The sequence below is a fragment of the Pelodiscus sinensis genome, unplaced genomic scaffold (assembly GCF_049634645.1).
Source record: "Pelodiscus sinensis isolate JC-2024 unplaced genomic scaffold, ASM4963464v1 ctg121, whole genome shotgun sequence".
In the NCBI taxonomy this organism is placed as follows: Eukaryota; Metazoa; Chordata; order Testudines; family Trionychidae; genus Pelodiscus; species Pelodiscus sinensis.
The window spans coordinates 180,694-206,795 of record NW_027465903.1 but is presented as its reverse complement, the minus strand read 5'-3'; the positions used below and the strand labels follow the sequence as shown (position 1 = coordinate 206,795).

Sequence of the window (26,102 nt, the reverse complement as noted above, 5' to 3'; positions counted from 1 at the left end):
TTGCTCGAGGAACAGCTTCCCGATGCCGCTAATGCTGCTCTTGGCGCTGCAGGGACCGCTTCCTGCTGTAGCCCTTTGCTTCAAACATATCAGCTTTGGGAAACTTCATCTTTGGGGCTGGAATGGCCTTTGCTGGCTGTCAGGGGAGCTGGCTGCAGCACGTAAAACAGGAGGAGTCAGGCTCAGGGTTTGAGTTTCAAAGTGTAGAAACGTTAACCCACATTCACCAGGGGCACCCTCAAATTGAGAGTCTGCTCTGCCCTGCTGAAGCAAAAGTACCATCTTAGATTGTCCCGTCACAGTGCTCCCTTCCTGAACCCATCCTTTCTAACCGTCCGAGGGCCAGGAAAACGGGCTGTCTTCCAGGAGGATTGGCGTGCCAAAGTTAGGGTTCTGCAGCGCCGGATCATAAGCTGAATTTTCATAAATTAGTGAATTTGAAAAAAAACCGGACAGTTTCCCTGTAGGAAAGTTGCAACTTTTTGCAGGAGTAGCTCCGACAAGTATCCAAGAGCAAGTCCAAATTTAGACGGTTCAGCTAGATTCTGGGGGGAGCAACTTACTTGTATCACATTGCAGATGTGGCCGTAACAGCCAGCCAGGGTAGCTCGCAGTTGCTCAGATGCTGCTGCAGAGGCAGATGGAGGCCCTGGCAGCCGTATGCCCTTCCTCACGTGGGCCGTGTTGCTGTTGTAGATCCCTGCCAGAATGGAGCTGTGTGTGTGGACGGGGTGAACTCCTTCTCGTGCACCTGCCTGCCTGGCTTCCAGGGGGATAAGTGCCAGGCAGATATCAACGAGTGCCTGAGTGAGCCCTGCAGGAACGGTGGCACCTGCACGGACTACGTCAACAGCTACACCTGCAAGTGCCGGGCAGGATTTGAGGGGACCCACTGCGAGAACAACATTGACGAGTGCACCGAGAGGTGAGTGCCCTTCCACAGGGATGGAACGCTGCAGGCAGCTGTGCACCGGAGCACCGCTGGGCACCCGTCTTCCTGCCTGGCGGCCTTGGGACGCGCTCATCCCTAACCGAGGGGGTCTGCCTCGCTTGTGGCTTGGGAGAATCTTGTGCTGTCCAAGGTACCACGTGTGGCTCTGTGCTCAGGGGGCAAGTCCAGGTGGCAGCTCCCTTAGTTCTGGCCCCCTGTGGTCCATAGGACGTGTGAATTGCCCTCTCCCCTTTTGTGATCACTTTCGCCCTGATGGTGTTCACCAAAAGGGCGCCTGTTGGTCACCCCGTCCCACAGGGACACACGTCTCCGGTGCTGTTGCACTTGCTGATTTGGTCTCTTGTGGTCAGCCAGGCAGCATGCATCCTGCCTGGTGCATCGTGGGAATCGGCTCTGACTTGTTGAGCCACCCAGTCCCGGGGGCTGATGGGAAGGTGCCAGCAATATGGAAAGCAGATGAATTGCCTTTCCGGATGGAGGCTGATGAGGAAGCTTGTCAAACGCGATGGTGGGGGGTGGAGTTACTAAGTCAGTGGGTCGAAGGAATGTCATGGATGTAAAATAAATGGCTTGCCACTGGGTCAGTGTCCCTTGAAAAATTAACTCCGCCTCTCTGGGATAGAAACGCTGCGTATAATCAGAGAGGTGCCAAGGGGACCCTACGGTGGTCTACTGGGACATCCTTTCCAAGCCTTTCGCTTCTTGGCGAATCAGAGACAGCAGAGCCACAACCAGCCGCCATGCTTGATTCGTCGTCTCTCCGGTGTCCCTGAAACGATTCCTGTATATTTGGTGCCCTGTGCCGCCGAACGACCTCCGGAGCTTTGCACAAGGGAAAGCCGGAGCCAGGTGCTGGGAGCAGATGCCAGAGCTAGTCAGACTGAAAATAGGATGCACCTTGTAAAGTAGGGCATGGCCAGGGATGATTGGGAGTCTCCAGCGCTGGGTCTCTCCGTGGGGCCTGGGAGTCTCTGAAGAAATGCCTCTGGCTCGGCCGCAGGCTGCGGGCTCACTTGGTCAGAGGGGCAGAGTGTGGCCCAAAGAGACCAGCACAGACATCCAGGGGGCCTGCTGCGCCCCCAGCCGTGACCCGCGCCCAGGAGCCTGGCTCTCCCAGCGGGCAGTCTGCAGGCCGGCGCACAGAGAGCGGCCTGGCAGCGCCTGCCGCGGGAAGAGCAGATACCCGCAGGGCTCTTCAGCTCTCCCACAGTGACGTGTCCTTGGCGCCGCTGAGTTTTTTTCGTGCTTGTTTTCCAGTTCCTGTTTCAATGGAGCCACTTGTGTGGATGGGATCAACTCCTTCTCCTGCCAGTGCCCGGCGGGCTTCACCGGGGCCTTCTGCCTGATGGAGATCAACGAATGCGATTCCCACCCTTGTCTGAACAAAGGGACTTGTGTGGACAGCCTGGGGGCCTACCGGTGCCTCTGCCCCCTGGGTTACACCGGGAAGGACTGCCAGGTGAGCGGCGCTGAGTGCAGGCTCTACAGCCGTCATCTTGACACGCAGCGTTTTCATTTGGACTGTTCCACAGCAGAAGTGGCGTACAGCCGGTGTAGACATGGCTTGTGGTGTCCAGTCCTTTCTGTAACAGCCTCTGACCCTGCTAAAAACCTTGTTCTTACGGGGCCTCTCATGCTTCCAGCATTGGGTATTCTACACTTGGATCTGTCCACTCTAGCAGCCACACTGTGTTCAACCACAGGGAGTGGGAAGCAGAAAACCACATCTGCCAGCCATGTGGTGCATTCTTGTAGGGAAGACAGCATCAAGACTTTTCTGGGGTCAGGTCTTTACTCCAGGGAAGATCAATGCTATTGCGATCAATCTTTCAGAGTTTGATTTAGCAGGTCTGGTTAAGACCCACTAAATTGAACTCAGAGGGCACTCCCATTAGCAGCTGGTGCTCTTGCTCCTGTGGGAATACAGCCGCGCTGCTGGGAGGAGCTGCCGGCACGGGGCGCTGGCTGCTGGGTTTGGCAGAACCATGCTCCTCTCCATTGGCTGCAGTGTCTCCTGGAGTAGAGCCCTGCAGATCCCAGTGTCTGTCCGCGGGTAGGCATTTGTATCCCTGCTGGGCCCTAGAAATCCATATTCTGCGGTGCCTCTGCCAGGAGTGGGACATGCTGGCACATTGCCGCTAGCCTGCAGGAGAGCAGGCACGCTTGGGACGGGGATGAATTGGCAGGGCGGGCTAAGGAGGCCAGTCATGGCAGCAAGGAGCATTCCACTTCCCGCCCTCTGCGAAGGAGGCCATTGGGAGGGAGATGAGAAAAATGCAGATGTGGAGTTGGTGAGTTCCTGAGACTTGGCGTGTCCAGCTGTGCGCCTGGGAAAGGGCAGGCCAGTCGGAGTGAGCAAACCGGCCGGGGAGCTGCCTTTGCAGTCCCTTTGCCAGCCTGCCGCCTTCCTCCAGCTCAGTGGGCGTCTGGTTTTTCAGACACTGCTGGACCTGTGCGCCAAGGTTCCCTGTAAGAACAAAGGCACGTGCGTCCAGAGGGGAGCCCAGGTTCACTGCATCTGTCCGCCTGGCTGGACCGGCGCCTACTGTGACGTGCCCAACGTCTCCTGTCAGGTTGCTGCTTCGCAGAGGGGTAAGGCGTGCTCTGCAGGGCTCGCAGCGTCACGGACCCTCCTGCAGAGTGTCGGGGTCCAGGAGATGGTGGCCCTGGAGCCAGTGAGGCGCAGTCGGGGAGTTTCACAAGGAGGAGCAGCCTCCAGACATTCAGCTCAAGCTCCCTCGGATTCCTGCCCTTGGCTCACAGAATGCTTTTCTCCCCCGCGATGGACCCGCCCCAAAGCTCACGCTCCCCTGAGTCCACGTTCAGGGTTTGTCATCTGCTCCGCACGGGCTGCCGTTTGGGCTCCTCTGCCTTTTGTGCCCTCGCGGTGACTCGCCGCAGGACCAGGCTGAGACCCTGCCCTCCCAGGGGGTGCAGGAGGGTCTGGTACTGTGGGTCAGGGATACTGGTCCGTAGATGCTTCGTGGCCTACAACTTTAGGGCTCGTGCTCAGTTGCTGAATTCAAATGACGCTGATGGAAAACTCCTGATGCTGCAGGAGAGGGCACCAAAGTCTCCCCGGGTGGTTCCCAGAATGTGGGGGCAGGCCCTGCCCTCTCCGGGAGGTGCTGCGGGCGGGCGGAAGCCAGCCTTTGCACACTGACCTGCACGCTGCAGGTCGTCACCGAGCAGAGGCACAGTGTCTAGTGATCTGCGGGAAGAATCCAAGCAGGCACTGCTGGCCCTCATCTGCCTCCGGCTGCGACCACGTCCCGGCCAAAGGCAGCGCCACTGGTGGGGGAGCAGACTTGTTTCGAAGAGCAGCCCCTGGGATAGAAGGTGTGTCGGTCGGGTTGAGCCGTGCCTGTTCCCAGGGGAGCGCACGCTTGGGAGGGCCCTCGGGAGCTTTTCTCCGAAGTGTTGCCTTGAGGCGGCTGCTGACTTGGCTTAATCAATTCTTGTTCTAGGGGTCCCTGTAGACCAGTTGTGTCAGCATGACGGCATCTGCTTGGATGTGGGCAGCAGCCACCGCTGCCAGTGCCGTCTGGGCTATGCTGGAAGCTACTGTGCAGAGCAGCTGGACGAATGCGCCTCCAACCCGTGCCGGAACGGTGCCACCTGCCGCGACTACCTGGGGGGGTATCAGTGCGAGGTAAAGCTGGGCAGTGCAGAAGAGACACCCGGCAGACGCTTCGCTCTTACTGGCCTGCGTTCTCGTTGCACAGCTCTTCCCTCGCCTTTCGTGTGCTCTGTTCCCTTTAATAGTTCCCAGGCCCTTTGCTAGCCTGTCTGGTCATTTTCCAAACAGCCCTGAGATTTACTCAAGTTGTCGTGGGTCTGCACGTACCCAAGACAGTAACCTGGGCGTAAGCCAAGAGTGACAAGGCAAGAGCAGCCTGGCCCCCAGAAAGGGGAGGGGAAGATGTCGGGTTCTTTCTCCTTCCAGAAGAGAGTCCCTCCACATTAGTGACACTTGCTGGTTATATCGAACAGGAAGAGCTCTGGGTAACAGCTGGTCACAGTACAGAGCTCTAAAGCTCTTAGCAACTTGGGCAAACAGTCAAACAAGATTTGAAGTGGGAAAAACCACAGCTAATATAGCTGAGAATAAGGCCACGTCTTCACTTTCTGAAAGATCGACACTGTGGTGATCGATCTTCCAGAGCTCGATTTAGCGGGTCTAGCAAAGACATGCTAAATCGAACACTGAGAGTGCCTCTGCTGACACTGGTACTCGTCAGATCAGGAGTAGTAAGGGAAGCTGAGGACAGCATTTGCTCCCATTGCCCTCCCGCTGTGGCAATGCTGCCGAAGTTTGAACTGAGGTACGTGGACTCCAGCAAGGCAATTAACAGAGCTAGGGTTGTGTATCTTCACCTGAACTTCCGCGCAAGGCTAGACCTGGCCCGAGTTGAAACTCGGCTACTGGCAGGGAGGGAAGCAGCATTCCTGAAGGGCCTGACAGCTGCGGGTGGACAGTGTTCAGGGTCAGGAGATATGGCAGCTTGTTACTAATATGTTAGAACCCCGCGGGGTGGATTTCGTCACCTCCCCCACCCCTAACTTCTGTGACGACGTGAAAGTAAACGAGAGCATATGGAAAAAATTGCCAGTGCTCATCTTGTGGGGAAGTGGGGCCCAGTGGCTCCCCAGGCTGGAAGGGGCCCCTCTGGCTGCTATACAGGCGTGCTGCTGTTCCAGCTCTCGCTCCCAGGCCGGATTGGGGAGGCACGTTTCAGAGGGGGTTGACTTTACGTGCCACTTAAAATACAGGCCAGCTTCTACAGCAGGGGCGTGCTCAGAGTTCCCTGGGGCCAGCGTGAGGGTCCGTGGACTTGTAACTGTTGGTCCCAGGACGCTAGCGGCGAGGCGGGGGGCGATCTCTGAGGGCCTGCAAGAGCTCTGCTTAGCTCGACAGCCTGTGCACCTCCACCGATTCCCCGGCTCTGTCCGCAGGGCAGGCTCACCCCCTCCAGACACTGTGGGAGCTCCGGCTGCGCTTGGCTGCCTGCGCCGTCCCGCAGAGAGCCCGATGGTGCACAGCCCCGTAGTGTGTCCCAGCTTCCCTGCGGGTGTGCCGCTCCCGGCCGGGGGCAGCTTCTTTACGCTTGTCTGCTTCTCATACCACTAGTGTGTGCCCGGGTACCAAGGCGTCAACTGTGAGTACGAAGTGGATGAGTGCCAGCTCCAGCCCTGCCAGAACGGAGGAACCTGCATTGACCGCGTCAATCATTTCATGTGCTCCTGCCCGCCAGGAACTCGGGGTAGGGAACTCGTAGTGACGCCAGCTGTGCTGGTGAACTGACCGTAATGCCATCCAGGCCCCAGGCCTGAGCCTCCTGCCGTGGGAGAGGGGCTGTCCGGCCAGACGTGCCGAGAGCTGGGAGACACGTCCTCCCTGAGCCCTTTGCAGCAGGAACTGGTGCAGTGTAAGGCCTGGAATGATGTGAGCCAGGATGGGATCAGCTGGGTAGCAGGTGCCTTGGTGCCCTTTGTTCTTAGGGGCTAAGATTTCAGCCTCCACTTAACCTCAGACCCAGGATCCCTTTGCGGGAAGGAAGTCTGAATGAATCTGGTCAAACCTGCTCTGCTGCAGGATTTTCATTACCCCCCAGTCCTCCACCAGCTGGCAGCCTCGTCTGTTCAGTGATGAGGATTCTGGCCCCTCCCAGGCCGTCTTGTTTGAATAAAACCTGGGCTCAGACCTAGCCGCCATTTTCCTTAAGCTGTTGGTTTTGCTGTAGCAGATTTAAAGAAAGGGAGGGTCAAATATTGGCACCAGTCAGCAAATATTTCTCTCCCGTGTCCTTTTCCAAACCAAACAAGCCCAGTTCACTCGGCTTTTCTGCAAGATTTTGTTTCCTGAGCCACTTACAAACATGTTGATCTTTCTCTGAACCCTCCTGTTCTATTTCTGAAACGTGACACCCCTGCTGGAGCACCAGTCCCAGCGAGGGCCAAATCTGTGCCCGGCACAGCTGAACAGGCCGTTTGAAGTGGCTTATACAGCCGCATCCGCCCCTTGCTGTGTGCGGTTAACCTCCTCCTGCTCTCCGATCACACGCTCGTGGGTGTGCCCAGCCAGGGTCCCCAGTCTAGATAATCCCTGTGGGAACCACCTTCTGTTTTATCACATTTCCTGTACCGTTTTCGACCCATTCCTCCAGGTCAAAGAGTGCAGCCGTGGGACCTGCCTCGTAGTTAGCGGTGTAAAATGGTGCGTGTAGGAAGGAAAAGCCAAATTCCCAAAGGGCAGCGGGGATGCGGGCAGGCCTGTGGGCGTTCATAGATGACACGCGAGTCAGCAGCATCAGGGTGTTACAGAACAGCAAGTGTTGTGGGGAGTTACATAAATCGGAGGTGAGGGAAATACGGTAATTCCAGCGACTACTTGACTAGTCAGTTACCGTTACTTAACAACCGTAGTTCCCTGCCCTCTACAAGCTTGTGTTCTACCCGCAGACTCTTCTGTCGGCTTGTCTCATTGGCGATAGTGTGAACCGTCGACCCAGACTCTTGTCGTTAGGCTTCAGGGTTACTCTCGGCAGCCTGTAGCCTTGTGCATCGCAAGGCAGAGCTGTGGGGCGGTGCTCAGCAAACAGTCGCTCCACCCTAGGACAGAATCGAGGGCTCTGAAAGTAGCTGCCTGCCTGCCTGCAGCAAACATTGGAGCCGCTTCAGAAGCGCTGGGCTGACGTGCCTCCATCTACCCCACCTGCTCATGGGGTGGTCTGAGCTGACGGACGTGCATCGGGCAGGGGTCCCGTTAAAGCGGGAGCAGAGCCCGGGGGCTGGGATTTAGTGGAGGGGAGATGTGGAAAGTTGGTGACTGATGAGACCTGAGGCCCTGGCTTCTCGTCTGTTTTCACAGGCCCTCGGTGTGAGGAGAACATTGACGACTGTGCGGCTGGGGGAGAGCCCCACTGCTTTCATGGCGGGCAGTGCGTTGACCAGATTGGGGGCTACAGCTGCCGCTGCCTGCCTGGCTTCGCCGGCGAGCGCTGCGAGGGGGATGTGAACGAGTGCCTCTCCAACCCTTGCAGCCCCCAGGGCAGCCTCGACTGCATCCAGCTGGTGAACGACTTCACGTGTGTCTGTCGCCAGGCCTTCACCGGTGAGCATCTGGGGACGCCACCGGTTCCCCCGCAGCCCTCCAACCTTCCCCTGCCTACCCTGCCCTAGGGCTGCTGGCTTCCCCGGTCCCCGTCCCTCCCCGCCTCGCCTGCCTCCTGCGCGACGGGCGGCACCGGCGACCAGTCCCCTTCCCTCCCGCCTCGCCTGCCTCCTGCGCGACGGGCGGCACCGGCGACCAGTCCCCTTCCCTCCCCGCCCCTCCTGCCTCCTGCGTGACGGGCGGCACCGGCGACCAGTCCCCTTCCCTCCCGCCTCGCCTGCCTCCTGCGCGACGGGCGGCACCGACGACCAGTCCCCTTCCCTCCCCGCCCCGCCTGCGCAACGGGCGGCACCGGCGACCAGTCCCCTTCCCTCCCGCCCCTCCTGCCTCCTGCGCGACGGGCGGCACCGGCGACCAGTCCCCTTCCCTCCCCGCCCCTCCTGCCTTCTGCGCGACGGGCGGCACCGGCGACCAGTCCCCTTCCCTCCCGCCCCTCCTGCGTGACGGGCGGCACCGATGACCAGTCCCCTTCCCTCCCGCCCCTCCTGCGTGACGGGCGGCACCGGCGACCAGTCCCCTTCCCTCCCGCCCCTCCTGCACGACGGGCGGCACCGACGACCAGTCCCCTTCCCTCCCGCCCCTCCTGCCTCCTGCCTCCTGCGTGATGAGCGGCACCGGCGACCAGTCCCCTTCCCTCCCGCCCCTCCTGCCTCCTGCGTGACGGGCGGCACCGGCGACCAGTCCCCTTCCCTCCCGCCCCTCCTGCACGACGGGCGGCACCGACGACCAGTCCCCTTCCCTCCCGCCCCTCCTGCCTCCTGCCTCCTGCCTCCTGCGTGATGAGCGGCACCGGCGACCAGTCCCCTTCCCTCCCGCCCCTCCTGCCTCCTGCGTGACGGGCGGCACCGGCGACCAGTCCCCTTCCCTCCCCGCCCCTCCTGCCTCCTGCGCGACGGGCGGCACCGGCGACCAGTCCCCTTCCCTCCCGCCCCTCCTGCCTCCTGCGCGACGGGCGGCACCGACGACCAGTCCCCTTCCCTCCCGCCTCGCCTGCCTCCTGCGCGACGGGCGGCACCGGCGACCAGTCCCCTTCCCTCCCGCCCCTCCTGCCTCCTGCGTGACGGGCGGCACCGGCGACCAGTCCCCTTCCCTCCCGCCCCTCCTGCCTCCTGCGTGACGGGCGGCACCGACGACCAGTCCCCTTCCCTCCCGCCCCTCCTGCGTGACGGGCGGCACCGACGACCAGTCCCCTTCCCTCCCGCCTCACCTGCCTCCTGCGCGACGGGCGGCACCGACGACCAGTCCCTGTGCCTCCCGCCCCTCCTGCGTGACGGGCGGCACCGACCGTCAATCTGTGCTCACTGGTGCTCCCAGAACCATGCTTCAAGGTGCTCTTCTCCCTGGGGTTCGGCTCCGAGGGGCCTGCTCCCCTTTTCTGGGGACCCTGGCTTGCGGTGCACTCCGTGTTTGCCGGCTCCCCTCCTGTCTGAGCAAGGTGCCGTCTGCGCGGTGCAGCCCCTCTCTCCAGACTGACCTGCCGCCGCATCTTTGCTCCTCCGGGGGCTGGCTGCCGAGGGGCAGTCGGCTTTCCCCCGCCAGACGCGGTGTTGTCAGTGGGCTCGACTCTGCTGCTGCTCTGACTGCAGGGGTGATGCAGCAGCCCCCGACGTAGCTGTAGTCCAGGCGATACCGGGGCCCTACTGTCCGAGGGGCTTTCTGCGGCTCCCTGCCCTCGCCAGGTGCAGGGACACTGGGGACAGAGCGAATGAGGCTCACAGCTGGGGGGGAGCTGTTGTCATGTCGTCTTGGAAAATAGCCTCTTGATGTGAACTTTGTGTGCTCCCCTCCCCCTCCTCAGGGCGTCGCTGTGAGACCGTCATGGACGTGTGCGCCCAGCAGCCTTGTCGCAATGGCGGGGCGTGTGCACTTGCCAGTCATGTCCCTGAGGGGTTCGCCTGCCAGTGCCCTCCAGTAAGTGCCGTGGCCTTGCACTGCACGTGCTCACCCGGCCCTCCCCCCATCTGGCCCCAATGGCCCGAAGCCCTGGCAGCAGGTAGCAAGGCCAGGTCCTCGCAGCCACCGTCAAACGGCTTGGCCTGAGTCCTGGCTGCAGGGCAAGTGTGCGCCCCGGGCTCTGTGCACAGCTGTCGGCTGGGCTGCCCTCCTCTCCCCGTGCTCCAGCCTCCCTTTGGAGCGCCGGGGGGAAGCTTTCTCCATGCCAGCCCTCGCAGTGCCCGTGGGAGAGCTTAGCCTCTCGCCAGGCCTGGCACTGGCTTGAAAATCGTCAGGGCTTTGGCCACTCCACGGAGCGCTCTCCTGCAGTGACCACGCGAGGGGGGCGATTCCTGACAGCTGTCGCCGTGGGAGGAAGCGGGACGAGCACGTTGACTTCCCCGGGCCAGGCCGGGCAGACGCGCGGCGAGGTGCAGGGGCCAGCTCCCTGGTGGGCGTTCTGGTGCCCCCGGCTGTGGGGAACTGACAGACTCGTGCCAGGCCGACCTCTCTTCTCTAATGGCTCTGCCCTGCCCGCTTCTCTCCTAGGGCTACGCTGGGTTCCAGTGCGAGCTGGGCAGCCCCAGCGCCTGCGGGCTGGTGACGTGCAGGCAAGGGGAGCAGTGCGTCCAGTTCCCCTCGGGGCCCCGGTGCTACTGCCCAGCGCTGCCGGCGGGCGAGGCCTGCCAGACGAACACGGGCTGTGCCAGCGCCCCGTGCCAGAACGGCGGCACCTGCCACCCCAGGGCGCAGCCCCCTCACTACTATTGCCGGTGTCCCGGGGGCGCGGAGGGCAGCCAGTGTGAACGCCTCGCGCGCCCCAGCCAGCCGCTGGAGGGATGCCAGAGCCAGCACTGCGCGGAGAGAGCCGGGGACACCTACTGCGACGCCGACTGCAACACGCACGCCTGCCAGTGGGACGGGGGCGACTGCTCCCTGAGCGTGGCCGACCCCTGGGCCAAGTGCCCCGCCTCGCTGCAGTGCTGGCAGCGGCTCAACGGGCAGTGCGACGAGCCCTGCAACACGCCCCAGTGCCTCTTCGACAACTTCGAGTGCCAGCCGCGCGGCCGGCTCTGCAGGTAAGGCCCCCCCGACCCTCCTCCGGCTAGCAGCCCCCACCCCACGCGGCCGGCTCTGCAGGTAAGGCCCCCCCGACCCTCCTCCGGCTAGCAGCCCCCACCCCACGCGGCCGGCTCTGCAGGTAAGGCCTGGGCCGGGCCCCCCTCACCTCCCCCGCTAGCAGCCCCCGCCCCGCGCGGCCGGCTCTGCAGGTAAGGCCTGCGCCGGGCCCCCGTCACCTCCCCCGGCTAGCAGCCCCCGCCCCGCGCGGCCGGCTCTGCAGGTAAGGCCTGGGCCGGGCCCCCCCGACCCTCCTCCGGCTAGCAGCCCCCGCCCCACGCGGCCGGCTCTGCAAGTAAGGCCTGGGCCGGGCCCCCCTGATCCCCCTCCGGCTAGCAGCCCCCGCCCCGCGCGGCCGGCTCTGCAGGTAAGGCCCAGGCCGGGCCCCCCTCACGTCCCCCGGCTAGCAGCCCCCGCCCTGCGCGGCCGGCTCTGCAGGTAAGGCCTGGGCCGGGGACCCCCCCTCTGGCTAGCAGCCCCCACCCCGCGCGGCCGGCTCTGCAAGTAAGGCCTGGGCCGGGCCCCCCTGATCCCCCTCCGGCTAGCAGCCCCCGCCCCGCGCGGCCGGCTCTGCAGGTAAGGCCTGCACCGGGCTGGGCCCCCCTCTCCCCCCAGCTAGCGGGCCCCTCCCGGCTAGCGCCTCCCACGGCTTGAGTGCGTGGCCACGGCCCCCCCGCCCCGCAGCGCCCATGCAGCGTGGCGCGCTCCCTCGCACTGCCCGTCCACAGGCTTTGGAGATGGCTGTGGGACGGGCGCGGCTGGGGGCAGAGCTCAGCGGCACCGCATGCGAGCTGCTTCCAGAACCCACAGCAAAGTCGGCTCCTCTCCTGCTTCCCCGGAAAGCCAAGCCCCCCCCAGCCGGTGCTTCCTGAGGCCCTGGGGAAAGGGCGTGTCTAGGTGTCGCTAGCCCCCCAACCTGCCACCTCCCTGCCCGGCTGTCAGGCTGAGGTCTGCGGCAGAGCCCTTCATCCCTAGCAGTGCCGTGGGGACCAGCCCGGAGCCAGGCGGCCTGCGGGTATTCGTGCCCCAGCCCCCGGCGGGAAGGCCTCAGCTGCTGTAACCCCCAGGTACGACGGGTACTGTGCGGATCACTACGGGGACGGGCACTGCGACCAGGGCTGCAACAGCGAGGAGTGCGGCTGGGACGGGCTGGACTGCGCCGGCGACAAAGCCGAGAAGCTGGCTCAAGGGACCCTGGTCGTGGTGGTGCTGATGGCCCCCGAGGAGCTGCTGCGCGACGCCCGCAGCTTCCTGCGCTCCTTGGGGGCCGTGCTGCACACCAACCTGAGGATCAAGCTGGACTCGCAGGGAGAGCCCATGGTGTTCCCATACTACTGGGAGAGGCCAGCAGCCCGGAGTCGCCGGTCGCTCCCAGTCCAGCGCCGGCCCAGGGAGCTGGAGCTGGAGCAGGAGCAGGAGCAGGAGGTCATTGGGTGAGTGAACTTCTTGGTGCCTCCCCAGACGGGCGCTGGGGCCCAACTTCCCTTCTGCCCAGGGAGGCTCCCGCTCCGCGGCTCGCTCGGGCCAATGCTCGGCTGCAGGACTAGCCTGGGAGAGGGCGTGGTCGGCAGGACGGATCCGCTGTGGCCCTGCTCACGCCTCTGCCCTGTGGCTGTTCCCGCAGCACGAGGGTGTTCCTGGAAATCGACAACCGGCAGTGTGTGGAAGATTCAGACCAGTGCTTGACGAGCACGGAGGACGCTGCCGCTCTGTTGGCAGCTCAGGCTATCAAGGGTCTGCTGCGCTACCCCTTCGTGTCCGTGCGGAGTAAGTAACGCTGGGGCGGGGTCTGGCGCAGTGCTTGGTGCAGCGCACGGAGTGGCGGGTTTAACGCTCCATCGGCCTCGGTCCCCGTCCAACACCGACCCTGTAGCCATGCGCCCGCTGGCATTGCAGGTGTGGGTGGTGCCGTGGGCGTGTGCGGCACGCGTGGCCTAGCGAAGGTGTCACAGTTGGTGGCGTGGAGCGTAACGCGGCTTCTAAAACCCGCACGTGGCAGCCTGTGTTGCAGGGCCATGCGGGAAATTGAACTCCCCTTTACCTGTCCAGCAGGACGCGCCCCGACCTCTACATGTTTAACAGGCGCCTTTAAAAAACCCAGCCAGCCCGAGTTCCCGCCTGTCTGCTGCAAAATGCCCCGCGATTGTGCCCGAACCTGAGCCCTGGCTACGAGATTCGGCCGCGGGCCAGGAACCGCACCTGGCTGTGCCGGGGCTAATTTGGGAAGGAGGTCTTGAGCAAAGAGCGGGGTCTGCGCCAGAGCTGCTGCGCACGTGGCTGAGTACCGTGTGCACGGAGTGTGTGCCACTTGTTCAGGGTCTCGCAGGGGGGTCGTGCCAACAGCTGGGCACTGCTTCCACCCTGGCGGTTGCTGCCCGGCGCCCCTGTGGCCCCTGGACGAGGGGTGGAGGTGTGTGTCCAGTCCCAGGCCCGCTGGCTCACCGGGCATAGCCCGAGCCTGCGCCCCCGCGCCCCAGGAGCCCCTCGTTCCAGCCCCTCAGGCCCTGCCATCCTGAGGAGGAGGCGCCCAGAGCGAAGGAGGCTGGAGGAGCTGTCGGAAGAGCACTGACCTTGCTGTGTTCCCCTTGGGCTTTGTAGGTGAGCCATGGCTGCCCCAGGAGCCCCAGCTGCTGTATCTCCTTGCGGTGGTAGCTGTGATCGTCCTGTTCATCCTGCTGCTGGGGGTGCTGCTGGCAAAGAGGAAGCGCAAGCACGGCTCCCTCTGGCTGCCCGAGGGCTTCGTTCTGCGCCGGGACCCCAGCAACAGCAAGCGCAGAGAGCCCGTTGGGGAAGACGCAGTGGGGCTGAAGTAAGTGTGTGCTGGTCGCGCGGTGCCTTTGTGCTGGCGCGGGCAGGTGTTCGCGAGCCCCCCGGCAGTGCAGCAATCCGACGGGTGTGTGCTGGTCGCGCGGTGCCTTTGTGCTGCGCGGGGAGGTGTTCGCGAGCCCCCCGGCAGTGCAGCAATCCGACGGGTGTGTGCTGGTCGCGCGGTGCCTTTGTGCTGGCGCGGGCAGGTGTTCGCGAGCCCCCCGGCAGTGCAGCAATCCGACGGGTGTGTGCTGGTCGCGCGGTGCCTTTGTGCTGCGCGGGGAGGTGTTCGCGAGCCCCCCGGCAGTGCAGCAATCCGACGGGTGTGTGCTGGTCGCGCGGTGCCTTTGTGCTGCGCGGGGAGGTGTTCGCGAGCCCCCCGGCAGTGCAGCAATCCGACGGGTGTGTGCTGGTCGCGCGGTGCCTTTGTGCTGGCGCGGGCAGGTGTTCGCGAGCCCCCCGGCAGTGCAGCAATCCGACGGGTGTGTGCTGGTCGCGCGGTGCCTTTGTGCTGGCGCGGGGAGGTGTTCGCGAGCCCCCCGGCAGTGCAGCAATCCGACGGGTGTGTGCTGGTCGCGCGGTGCCTTTGTGCTGGCGCGGGGAGGTGTTGGCGAGCCCCCCGGCAGTGCAGCAATCCGATGGGTGTGTGCTGGTCGCGCGGTGCCTTTGTGCTGGCGCGGGGAGGTGTTGGCGAGCCCCCCGGCAGTGCAGCAATCCGACGGGTGTGTGCTGGTCGCGCGGTGCCTTTGTGCTGCGCGGGGAGGTGTTGGCGAGCCCCCCGGCAGTGCAGCAATCCGACGGGTGTGTGCTGGTCGCGCGGTGCCTTTGTGCTGGCGCGGGGAGGTGTTGGCGAGCCCCCCGGCAGTGCAGCAATCCGACGGGTGTGTGCTGGTCGCGCGGTGCCTTTGTGCTGCGCGGGGAGGTGTTGGCGAGCCCCCCGGCAGTGCAGCAATCCGACGGGTGTGTGCTGGTCGCGCGGTGCCTTTGTGCTGCGCGGGAGGTGTTCGCGAGCCCCCCGGCAGTGCAGCAATCCGACGGGTGTGTGCTGGTCGCGCGGTGCCTTTGTGCTGCGCGGGGAGGTGTTCGCGAGCCCCCCGGCAGTGCAGCAATCCGACGGGTGTGTGCTGCTCGCGCGGTGCCTTCGTGCTGGCGCGGGGAGGTGTTCGCGAGCCCCCCGGCAGTGCAGCAATCCGACGGGTGTGTGCTGGTCGCGCGGTGCCTTCGTGCTGGCGCGGGGAGGTGTTCGCGAGCCCCCCGGCAGTGCAGCAATCCGACGGGTGTGTGCTGCTCGCGCGGTGCCTTTGTGCTGGCGCGGGCAGTTGTTCGCGAGCCCCCCGGCAGTACAGCAATCCGACGGGTGTGTGCTGGTCGCGCGGTGCCTTTGTGCTGCGCGGGGAGGTGTTGGCGAGCCCCCCGGCAGTGCAGCAATCCGATGGGTGTGTGCTGGTCGCGCGGTGCCTTTGTGCTGCGCGGGGAGGTGTTCGCGAGCCCCCCGGCAGTGCAGCAATCCGACGGGTGTGTGCTGGTCGCGCGGTGCCTTTGTGCTGCGCGGGGAGGTGTTCGCGAGCCCCCCGGCAGTGCAGCAATCCGACGGGTGTGTGCTGCTCGCGCGGTGCCTTCGTGCTGGCGCGGGGAGGTGTTCGCGAGCCCCCCGGCAGTGCAGCAATCCGACGGGTGTGTGCTGGTCGCGCGGTGCCTTTGTGCTGCGCGGGGAGGTGTTCGCGAGCCCCCCGGCAGTGCAGCAATCCGACGGGTGTGTGCTGGTCGCGCGGTGCCTTTGTGCTGCGCGGGGAGGTGTTCGCGAGCCCCCCGGCAGTGCAGCAGTCCGACGGGTGTGTGCTGGTCGCGCGGTGCCTTCGTGCTGGCGCGGGGAGGTGTTCGCGAGCCCCCCGGCAGTGCAGCAATCCGACGGGTGTGTGCTGCTCGCGCGGTGCCTTCGTGCTGGCGCGGGGAGGTGTTCGCGAGCCCCCCGGCAGTGCAGCAATCCGACGGGTGTGTGCTGGTCGCGCGGTGCCTTTGTGCTGGCGCGGGCAGGTGTTCGCGAGCCCCCCGGCAGTGCAGCAATCCGACGGGTGTGTGCTGGTCGGGCGGTGCCTTTGTGCTGCGCGGGGAGGTGTTCGCGAGCCCCCCGGCAGTGCAGCAATCCGACGGGTGTGTGCTGGTTGCGCGGTGCCTTTGTGCTGCGCGGGGAGGTGTTCGCGAGCCCCCCGGCAGTGCAGCAATCCGACGGGTGTGTGCTGGTCGCGCGGTGCCTTCGTGCTGGCGCGGGGAGGTGTTCGCGAGCCCCCCGGCAGTGCAGCAATCCGACGGGTGTGTGCTGGTCGCGTGGTGCCTTCGTGCTGGCGCGGGGAGGTGTTCGCGAGCCCCCCGGCAGTGCAGCAATCCGACGGGTGTGTGCTGGTCGCGCGGTGCCTTCGTGCTGGCGCGGGGAGGTGTTCGCGAGCCCCCCGGCAGTGCAGCAATCCGATGGGTGTGTGCTGGTCGCGCGGTGCCTTCGTGCTGGCGCGGGGAGGTGTTCGCGAGCCCCCCGGCAGTGCAGCAATCCGATGGGTGTGTGCTGGTCGCGTGGTGCCTTCGTGCTGGCGCGGGGAGGTGTTCGCGAGCCCCCCGGCAGTGCAGCAATCCGACGGGTGTGTGCTGGTCGCGTGGTGCCTTCGTGCTGGCGCGGGGAGGTGTTCGCGAGCCCCCCGGCAGTGCAGCAATCCGACGGGTGTGTGCTGGTTGCGCGGTGCCTTTGTGCTGCGCGGGCAGGTGTTCGCGAGCCCCCCGGCAGTGCAGCAATCCGACGGGTGTGTGCTGGTCGCGTGGTGCCTTCGTGCTGGCGCGGGGAGGTGTTCGCGAGCCCCCCGGCAGTGCAGCAATCCGACGGGTGTGTGCTGGTCGCGCGGTGCCTTCGTGCTGGCGCGGGGAGGTGTTCGCGAGCCCCCCGGCAGTGCAGCAATCCGACGGGTGTGTGCTGGTCGCGCGGTGCCTTCGTGCTGGCGCGGGGAGGTGTTCGCGAGCCCCCCGGCAGTGCAGCAATCCGACGGGTGTGTGCTGGTCGCGTGGTGCCTTCGTGCTGGCGCGGGGAGGTGTTCGCGAGCCCCCCGGCAGTGCAGCAATCCGACGGGTGTGTGCTGCTCGCGCGGTGCCTTCGTGCTGCGCGGGGAGGTGTTCGCGAGCCCCCCGGCAGTGCAGCAATCCGACGGGTGTGTGCTGGTCGCGCGGTGCCTTCGTGCTGCGCGGGGAGGTGTTCGCGAGCCCCCCGGCAGTGCAGCAATCCGACGGGTGTGTGCTGGTCGCGCGGTGCCTTTGTGCTGCGCGGGGAGGTGTTCGCGAGCCCCCCGGCAGTGCAGCAGTCCGACGGGTGTGTGCTGGTCGCGCGGTGCCTTCGTGCTGCGCGGGGAGGTGTTCGCGAGCCCCCCGGCAGTGCAGCAATCCGACGGGTGTGTGCTGGTCGCGCGGTGCCTTTGTGCTGCGCGGGGAGGTGTTCGCGAGCCCCCCGGCAGTGCAGCAGTCCGACGGGTGTGTGCTGGTCGCGCGGTGCCTTCGTGCTGCGCGGGGAGGTGTTCGCGAGCCCCCCGGCAGTGCAGCAATCCGACGGGTGTGTGCTGGTCGCGCGGTGCCTTTGTGCTGGCGCGGGCAGGTGTTGGCGAGCCCCCCGGCAGTGCAGCAATCCGACGGGTGTGTGCTGGTCGCGTGGTGCCTTTGTGCTGGCGCGGGGAGGTGTTCGCGAGCCCCCCGGCAGTGCAGCAATCCGACGGGTGTGTGCTGGTCGCGCGGTGCCTTTGTGCTGCGCGGGGAGGTGTTCGCGAGCCCCCCGGCAGTGCAGCAGTCCGACGGGTGTGTGCTGGTCGCGCGGTGCCTTCGTGCTGGCGCGGGGAGGTGTTCGCGAGCCCCCCGGCAGTGCAGCAATCCGACGGGAGAGGAACGTTCACTGCAGGCTGAGCCGCGCGCTTTCTCTGGCCAGACGGCCACTCGGGATGGTCTGTCACGGGACGAACTCCTAGAGGGCTAAAGATGGAAGCCCCTGCCCAAGGGTTCATTTCAAACTGCAGGTGGAACCTCTCTAGCCCAGCACCCCGGGGACCTGGCCGGCGCCAAGCCCCAGGAGGTCGGGACTTCTGCTGCCTGCAGGGCTCCGAGAAGACAAGCAGGGTCGATCAGAGTTAGCAGCACTGGCCACCGAGAGCCAGGGCTGGGGGCTGTAAGCAAACTCGCCGGGCCCACGGGAAGCGTGGCCACACCCGGGCGAAGTGGGCATCCAGCTAGCTCCTATCGCGCCGGATGTTGCTGGACTAGAGGGCTTTGCACGAGCACCGGGAACCCCGCTGTCAGTAACAGTCTTGCACTGGCCCTAGGGCCAGGCGGGGTGAGCGACCAGCATGGGGGGTGGAAATAGGAACGTGTCTGAGCATGGCCTGCCCTTCGGCTCGTCCCTTGACTTGCCACTGAGCTAACCAAGCGCAGAGCTCTGTGCCGCTGGCTTGTGGCAATGAGGGACTAATGGAGCGCAGACTCCCCTCGGCTGCTCGCTTTGGGAACTCGCCCCTGTGCGCGGCGCGGGGTCTCGCCGCTCTGCCGCCCCCTGCACGGCAGTGTCCTCGTCCGGGCACGGCCGGAGCCTGGCACGCCGTTCTCCCCCGTCTGCACCTGCCTCCGTGGCCAGCTGCAGCTTCTGCCTAGAGGGTCTGGCGCTGACCTTTCGCCAGGGCTAGTCTGGGCCCTGCCGGTTCCCTGGGGACGCTGCCTCTTCAGGTGCCCAGGCTCCCCACAGACCCAACCTGTCTGGGGCCCCCCATCACCCTCACCGAGGCCCTGTCCCGCCCTCCTCCGTTGGGCAGGGTCCCTGTGCTCGTAAGGTGCCCCTGTGCCCACGGGCAGAGCAGCCCCGAATGCCTGGCTCACGGTAGGGCCGGGGTGCCCGCCTGGACAGCAGCAGGGACTAGTGAGCCAAGCTACAAGCCTCATCTTTTCCCTCTCCACCCTCAGCACCTCCGTCTCGGTCCAGGTGCTGCCCGCCAGTCCGCTCTCTCCCGCTTGGGTCGGGGGCACTGCATGCCCACGTTCTCCACCACAGTGCCACCGCCTAGGATTCGCTGCGGTGGCGACTCCTGCTGGCCGGTCTGGGAGGTAGCTCAGTTCGGCAGCAGGGCGCCTCTTCTGCCCGTGTCTCGTCCGTTGTTCACTCTCCTGCTGCCACCACCGGGCTCTGGGCCATGTCGCTCCCGGGGACCGCGGCACACGCAGGGCACGTTCCAGGCAGCGCGCTGCCGGCTGAGGACACGTCTTCTCCCGTTGATTTAGGGATCTGTCCGGTCAAGCCGCAGAGGGCAGTTTGGCTGATTGCAGCCCCACCGAGCCCTGGACAGGGAACGGAGGCCCAGCGCCTAAGAGAGCAAAGGTAACTGGTGCTAGGCATTGACCGCTCCCTTCTCACCCCCTGCTGCCGCCTGTGCTCGTGTGACGTGCCCCTGTACCGCACCTCACAGACCCTCCAACGGGGTCCCAGCGTCCGGTCACTGCCACGGTTCGGAGCAGCGCGCTCCGGGCCAGAGCCCTCCCTGGACAGCGCTCATGCCCTGCCGGGGGAGGAGGCGTTTGCAAGCCCTGCTCAGCTATTGCCCAGTGGGAGCTGCAACACCGAGTCATTGCTTCAGCACTGGCTGCTCTGGGACTTTACACGCTCCGTTTCCCTGCCAGGCTGAAGCGCAGGCTCTGCTGTCGGAAGGCGAGGAGCAGGTAGATCAGCGCCAGTGGACACAGCAACACCTGGAGGCAGCTGACATCTGCGGGACTCCGTCCCTGGCCCTTACACCCCCGCAGGAGGCCCTGGAGACGGAGGGGCTGGACGTCAATGTGCGAGGGCCAGGTCAGTCTGCCCTGTGTCTGAGAGAAGCTGTAGCCCTACGGACAGCTCCCAAGGATAGAACAGCCGCACCTAACCTAGTGTGTGCGCTTGTAGCCCTAGGGACAGCTCCTAGGATAGAACAGCCGCACCTAACCTAGTGTGCGCTTGTAGGCCTACGGACAGCTCCTAGGATTAGAACAGCCGCGTCTAACCCAGTATGCGCTTGTAGGCCTAGGGACAGCTCCCAAGGATAGAACAGCTGCACCTAACCCAGTGTGTGCGCTTGTAGGCCTACGGACAGCTCCTAGGATTAGAACAGCCACGCCTAACCCAGTGTGCGCTTGTAGGCCTACAGACAGCTCCTAGAGTTAGAACAGCTGCATCCAACCCAGTGTGTGTGCTTGTAGGCCTACAGACAGCTCCTAGAGTTAGAACAGCTGCATCCAACCCAGTGTGTGCGCTTGTAGGCCTACGGACAGCTCCTAGAGTTAGAACAGCTGCACCTAACCCAGTGTCTGACCAAAAGCTCCAGGGAGACAGAGACACTCCTACTGTGCAGACTAGAATGTCTGTGGAGACAGACCCATGGTCGGTGCTGCTTGGAGTGTAGCGTGAAAGAATTCCCAGGCTCACACAAGGGGGGACTGGGCGCACTGACTAAGGGCCGTCTCGGAGGCCCCTGAAGGCAATAAAACTCCCAAAGGCAGCGGCCTCGGCACGCTTGAGCGGAGGTGAGGGCTGAGTTCCTATGCTGGAAATGACCAATCGCGTCTCTCGACTAGGGGTGGTATTGCTGCACTGGTGTGTGGCCTGCGCGGAGGCGGGAGCGGGAGCTGATCCCGTTGACCACAGGAAGGGAAGCCAGCTACGTAACACGCAGGCGTGGTCGGCTGTGCGCACAAGCGTGGGCTGTGTCCTGGGGCGGAGTGGCAGCAGACAGGGCCGCAGCCCTATGGCCTCGCTTCACGTACCGTGCTCCCTTTGGCCGCCCCTGCGACCTGCCTCTCCTCCGCTGCGGGCGTCCCCGGGGCTCTGCCGGCCGAAGTGCCTAGGTGCATGGTCCTGTGCGGCCGCGCTGAGCCAGGCCGGCTGCCTTTCTCCGGCCAGTGCGGCAGCAAGGGGTGCGCTGGAACGTCTGGGCGTGTCCTGGGGTGCTCTTACTCCGGCCTGGCCCGTGTGACCACTGGGCTCTCTTGCTACTTCCCCTTCTGGCCCTAGTGCGGCTGCTGACTGAGCCAGCTGTGAGCAGGGCCTGGCCACTCAGCTTCTGCAGGCTGGAAGCTCTCAGGTGACCTGTGCTCCTGGCCCGGTGGCTGGCAGGCAGCTCCCCAGTGGGGCCGGCGTCGTGTGGCGCGGCGAGGGAAAAGGCGCTGCTGCGTCGCTGGCCCCCTTCGGGGCACAAACAAGGCCGTTCCGGTTTCTCCTCTGCTGCAGATGGCTGCACCCCCCTCATGTTGGCCTCTCGCTGGGTGGGCAGCTCCGAGGTCAGTGATGAAGACGAAGACACAGAAGATTCTTCAGCAAATATCATCACAGACTTGATTTATCAGGGCGCCAGCGTGCAGGCGCAAACAGACCGCACCGGGGAGATGGCGCTGCACTTGGCAGCCCGCTATTCGAGAGCGGACGCGGCGAAGCGCTTGCTAGACGCGGGTGCCGATGCAAATGCCCGAGACAACATGGGGAGGTCTCCCCTGCATGCGGCCGTGGCAGCTGATGCGCAGGGGGTCTTCCAGGTAAGCCATGGAGGGATTCCCTTGCAGGCCCACCCCGAAGGCTGGAGCTGGGCATGTGCCGCGTAGGGGCTCTCCCGCGCCGGACTGAGCCGTGCCTTGGCCCGAGTGGAAGGGCGAAGGTTCTTTGTGGGTCTGGATTGCGGGGGCGTGCTGCGCGGGGGCGATCGGTCCGTGGCCTCGTCGCACGGAATGGTAAAACTCCCCTTGCCCGCCCCAGATCCTGATCCGGAATCGAGTGACGGACCTGGACGCGCGGATGAACGACGGCACCACCCCGCTGATCCTGGCTGCCCGCCTGGCGGTGGAAGGGATGGTGACCGAGCTGATCAACTGCCAGGCCGACGTCAACGCCGTGGATGACCATGGTACTGCGGGGCCTGGGAAGGAGCAGCTGGCTCTAGGCTGCAGCGTTTCACCGGCACGGCGCTGGCAGGCTCCAGGGCAGCTGGGCTGCGTGGTGCTGAATGTCTGGCCAGGCCCGCGCGGGCTGCCTGGAGAGGCCTGGAAGTGTGGGGGGGCAGGGGGCTGTGCCCTGGGTGCCAGGGAGGGGCCTGCCGAGGCGGCGGCGGCAGGGCTGGCCATGCTGGGAGGAGCTGGAGGTCGCCCGGCTCAGCTGGTCCCCAGGGAGGGTGGGGGAGACGCCGCCCCCTTGGTGCATTGCTGAAGGGCCTGGATTTCCCCACAGGCAAATCGGCTCTGCACTGGGCTGCCGCTGTGAACAACGTGGAGGCAACGCTGGTGCTGCTGAAAAACGGAGCCAACCGAGACATGCAGGACAACAAGGTAGAGCGGGTGTGCTCGGCGCTGCCTCCCGGCGCTCTGCCCCGGGACGGCCAGGCTCCCTTCAGCCTTCCAAAGGGCTGGAGCCAGCAGCTCCCCTTGGCCCCACCCCGCCTCGGTTCCTTCCCCCGCGGGGCGTAAGGGCTCCCCTCGGCGGCGAGCCAGGCCGGCTCCGTGGGGGGGCCCGGCTGCTGAGAGGTCTCTGCTTTCAGGAGGAGACTCCGCTGTTCCTGGCAGCGCGGGAAGGGAGTTTTGAAGCAGCCAAAGTCCTGCTGGACCATTTTGCCAACCGAGACATCACAGACCACATGGATCGCCTGCCGCGGGACGTGGCCCAGGACCGGATGCACCACGACATCGTGCACCTGCTGAGCGAGTACAACCTGAGCCCGAGCCCCGCCGGCCACCCGGGCGCCATGCTCAGCTCCCTCTCGCCGGTGATCTGCGGCCCCCACGGCCCCTTCCTCAGGCTGAAGCAGGCTTCCGGAGGCAAGAAGCCACGAAAGCCCAGTGCCAAGGGCCTGGCCCCCCAGCTCAGCAAGGAGGCGAAGAGGAAGGGCAAGAAGCCGGGGAGTGGCAGCAAGGGCCAGTTCGCGGAGAGCTCCGTGACCCTCTCGCCAGTCGATTCCCTGGAGTCTCCCCACGCGTTCGTGTCCGACCCGACGTCGTCTCCCGTCATGCCCTCCCCGGGGGCTTTCCCCACGTCCCCGCACGCCCGGCTCGCGGCCACCTCGGCACAGGCCATGTCCTTCCCCGGCCTGCACGAGCTGCCGCCCCTGGGCGGGGGCAGCGGCACGGTGCTCCCCTCCGTCAGCCAGCTGCTGGCGCCGCACAGGCTCACCCCTCCGAACTGCGGGCTCCGGCCGGCGCCCGCCTCTGCCGACTGGCTGGGTCGGCTGGAGCTGAGCGAGCCCCCGTACAGCGAGCTCTTCAGCATGGCCCCCCCCTGCCTGCCTCAACCCAACGGGAAGCCCGGGGCAGCCTCCCGGGTCTCCCTGCCGCCCATTATGACTTTCCAGCTGGTTCCCAAAGGCAGCCTGTCCCAGCAGGTGCCAGCCAACTGCGCGCAGAATCTAGCCGGCCCCCTGAGCTCCATGTACCAGGTGCCAGATGTGGCTCCTGGGCCGGGCGCCTCCTTCCCTGCGGCAGTGCTCCCCCCGCAGGACGGCCACGTGGCACAGAGCAACCTGCCAGCCTATCGCCCGTGTCCGAGCTCGGTGGGCAAGTACCCCACCCCGCCCTCGCAGCACAGCTGCGCCTCCGCCGCCACAGAACGGACTCCCAGCCGCCCCCGGCACCTGCCCGGGGAGCACCCCTACCTGACGCCCTCCCCCGAGTCACCTGATCAGTGGTCGAGCTCCTCCCCGCACTCAGCCTCCGACTGGTCGGACGTGGCCACCAGCCCCAGCCTGGGCAGCGGCCAGCGAGGGCCTGCAGCTCCCATGGCCGAGCCGCAGCGCAGCAACATGCAGGTCTACGCCTGACGGTCCTACCGGCGGTCGCCCGGCGCGGCAGTGAAGAGCCACGTCGGAGACGCTGGGGCTGTCGGGCCGCCCCAGCCGCTTCCCCAGGGACGGCGAGATCGCTCCCTACGTACGAGTCTCTGGGCCTCCTCTGCTCCGCTAGTGCTGCTTCCTGGTGCTCAGTCAGAGCACACCGTCCCGTTATCCCCTCGCTCTGCTGCAAGCCCGCCCTAGCGACCCCCGTCCAGTAACCAGCACGCCCCGTGGCAGCACCTCCTCCCCCAGCGCCTCCTGAACTCTCGCCTGCCTCGAGTCTTCCAGCTGCCAGCCCCCCAATCGTCCTGAGCCAAGTCTCCACGGCCTCCCCCCGCCCCACCCCACTTCTACCTCAGGCAGCCGGCCCCTCCTGCACACTACGCGGCGGAGCCCTGGGCTCGGAGCCAGCCGCCAGGCACCGTGTGTCCAAGAGCAGGCTGCTGGAAGTGGAGCAGGGGCACAGGCCAACCCTCCGCTTCAGGAGGCGTCCTTGCCCTGCCCGGGGGCTCCGGGGCCGCTGCAGTCTCCCAGCTGAGCCGAGCGTTGGGCTGCGGCGCCCTGGCCCTGTGGGGTCAGTGCTCTGTCGGCGCAGGTTGGAATCCTGCGCCTGCACCACTCGCCTGTGCTCCTGCGCCCCTCCGCCCTCAGGTGGGGGTGCTGCCCTGCGGAGGCGCTGGAGCAGCCTCCCGCCACACTGTGCGCCCCCAAGGTGGGCTGGCTCGCGCCGCCAGACTGCTCCAGACAGCTGCCCCTCCCCGAGAGCTCAGACGTCCTCGAGGCAGCCAAGCAGACGCGGCCCTTGGCTCTGCAGTCCGCTCCAGCGCAGCTCCGGCCTGCGCGGCTGTGGGGCCGTTGGAGCCCATGGGACCCATGGGAGTTCTGCAGCACGCTGCGCTGCTGGGCTGGGAACCGTTTCTGGGTCAGGGGCTGCTGCCCCACAGGAAAACGTCAGGGGCCACACACGTGAGAAGCCAAAACCCCTCACGGACGCGGCCCCCGACTGACCCTCCCTGCATTCCCCTCGCACGCTCCAGGCCCCTGCCCCCCACTGCAGCGCGGGGGCTGGGTCCAGGCGATCCGGGGCCTTAGGTCCCCACCCCCAGCTCTACGTTACAGAGCCTTCCTTGAGCCGTAACTGGACGGGTGCGCTGCTCCTCCTCCTCCTCGCGGCCGCCCAGCCAGCTCCCTTCCCCGGGCTCTGCACAAGCCGAGGGGAGAAGTTGGTTCCTAGATGTTGCCTTAATTCTACCTCTCCCAGAGACCCCTGCCCGGGCCATTCCACGGAGCTGTGCGCACTCTGCCCTGCCCCCGGGGCCCAGCTGCAGTATTGCGAGCGGCACCCGCGCCGCGGCGGGAGGAGCAGGATGCATTTCCCGATTCGTGACTCAAAGGTACATGAAGGCAGGACCTTGGCGGGATCGTTCGTAGGCCCCGTTCTGGGCGGGCGCTGTCGCCCCTTTGGTGCAATGCTGCTGACGCACACGCACGAGGCGCAGAGAGAGGCAGCTGACTCTGCCTCCGTCCCGGCGGCCTTGGGGCTGAGAGAAGCAAGAGTTGCTTCGTAAGTGCCAAAGGAGGGGCTTCTGCCGTGAGCCCTGCAGCTCCCCGGTGCCTTTCCGGCGTTGGGCCATTGCAAAGCCAGCGTGCGCTCTGGTGCGCCCCAGTGCCGCCCGGCCCGGGGGCGTGGCTGAGATCTGCTGGGGGCAGTATATCCTGGCAGCGGGAGCCGCTCACGGCAGCGTTTGCCTAGGACGTAGCAGGAACATACGTGCTTATTTTTACACTTTTTTAAAAAAAGTCTATTATGAAAATAGTTGCTAAAAATTGTATCAGCATTTTTATCCCCAATAAAGTTCTCACTCGCTGCCTCCGCTTCACGGGGCCTTGCTCGGCCAGTCTGCTGCTCCTCCCTCTTGGGCCAGGGCACGGCGAGCTGTGTTCAGTATCCACACCCCTTCCCCGCCCTGCAGGAAATCACCAAGGGGCCCGTCACTTCCCAGCCTGCTGTGGCAGCGCGTCGTGTTCCCCCCGATCCTGCACCCCCGTAGCAGCAAGAAGAGACTCCACCAGCCGGTAGAACGGGGGTTAGTGCTGCTCCCCGACAGCGCAGCACAGACGGGACGTGGCTCCAGGAGTCAGGGCCAGGCAGCCTCAGGCCCCTGACCCCTCAGCACTCAGCTTAGTCTCTTCTCTTCCCGTTTTCCCAGCCAAGACTGCCCCTTCCCCAAGCCCCACACGTCCTGTGTCCCCGCCCTTCCCTGCACAGGTGAGA

General features: G+C 65.4%; 1 protein-coding gene across 1 annotated transcript in view; it reads left to right on the top strand.

The window, feature by feature from the left end:
- NOTCH2 (notch receptor 2) overlaps nucleotides 1–25,696 on the top strand; it is an 80,764-nt gene extending 55,068 nt beyond the window's left edge. Inside the window, exons 17-33 of the mRNA XM_075916322.1 lie at nucleotides 697–925; nucleotides 2,210–2,411; nucleotides 3,391–3,544; nucleotides 4,420–4,604; nucleotides 6,084–6,216; nucleotides 7,824–8,066; nucleotides 9,925–10,037; nucleotides 10,608–11,137; nucleotides 12,245–12,610; nucleotides 12,802–12,944; nucleotides 13,776–13,986; nucleotides 19,272–19,368; nucleotides 19,668–19,836; nucleotides 21,250–21,551; nucleotides 21,769–21,916; nucleotides 22,237–22,334; nucleotides 22,544–25,696. Of these exons, the coding sequence (XP_075772437.1) occupies nucleotides 697–925; nucleotides 2,210–2,411; nucleotides 3,391–3,544; nucleotides 4,420–4,604; nucleotides 6,084–6,216; nucleotides 7,824–8,066; nucleotides 9,925–10,037; nucleotides 10,608–11,137; nucleotides 12,245–12,610; nucleotides 12,802–12,944; nucleotides 13,776–13,986; nucleotides 19,272–19,368; nucleotides 19,668–19,836; nucleotides 21,250–21,551; nucleotides 21,769–21,916; nucleotides 22,237–22,334; nucleotides 22,544–23,815 (4,595 nt within the window). The 3' untranslated portion in view covers nucleotides 23,816–25,696. The remainder of the gene's footprint in view (nucleotides 1–696; nucleotides 926–2,209; nucleotides 2,412–3,390; nucleotides 3,545–4,419; nucleotides 4,605–6,083; nucleotides 6,217–7,823; nucleotides 8,067–9,924; nucleotides 10,038–10,607; nucleotides 11,138–12,244; nucleotides 12,611–12,801; nucleotides 12,945–13,775; nucleotides 13,987–19,271; nucleotides 19,369–19,667; nucleotides 19,837–21,249; nucleotides 21,552–21,768; nucleotides 21,917–22,236; nucleotides 22,335–22,543) is intronic.
- The last annotated feature ends 406 nt before the right edge of the window (nucleotides 25,697–26,102 follow it).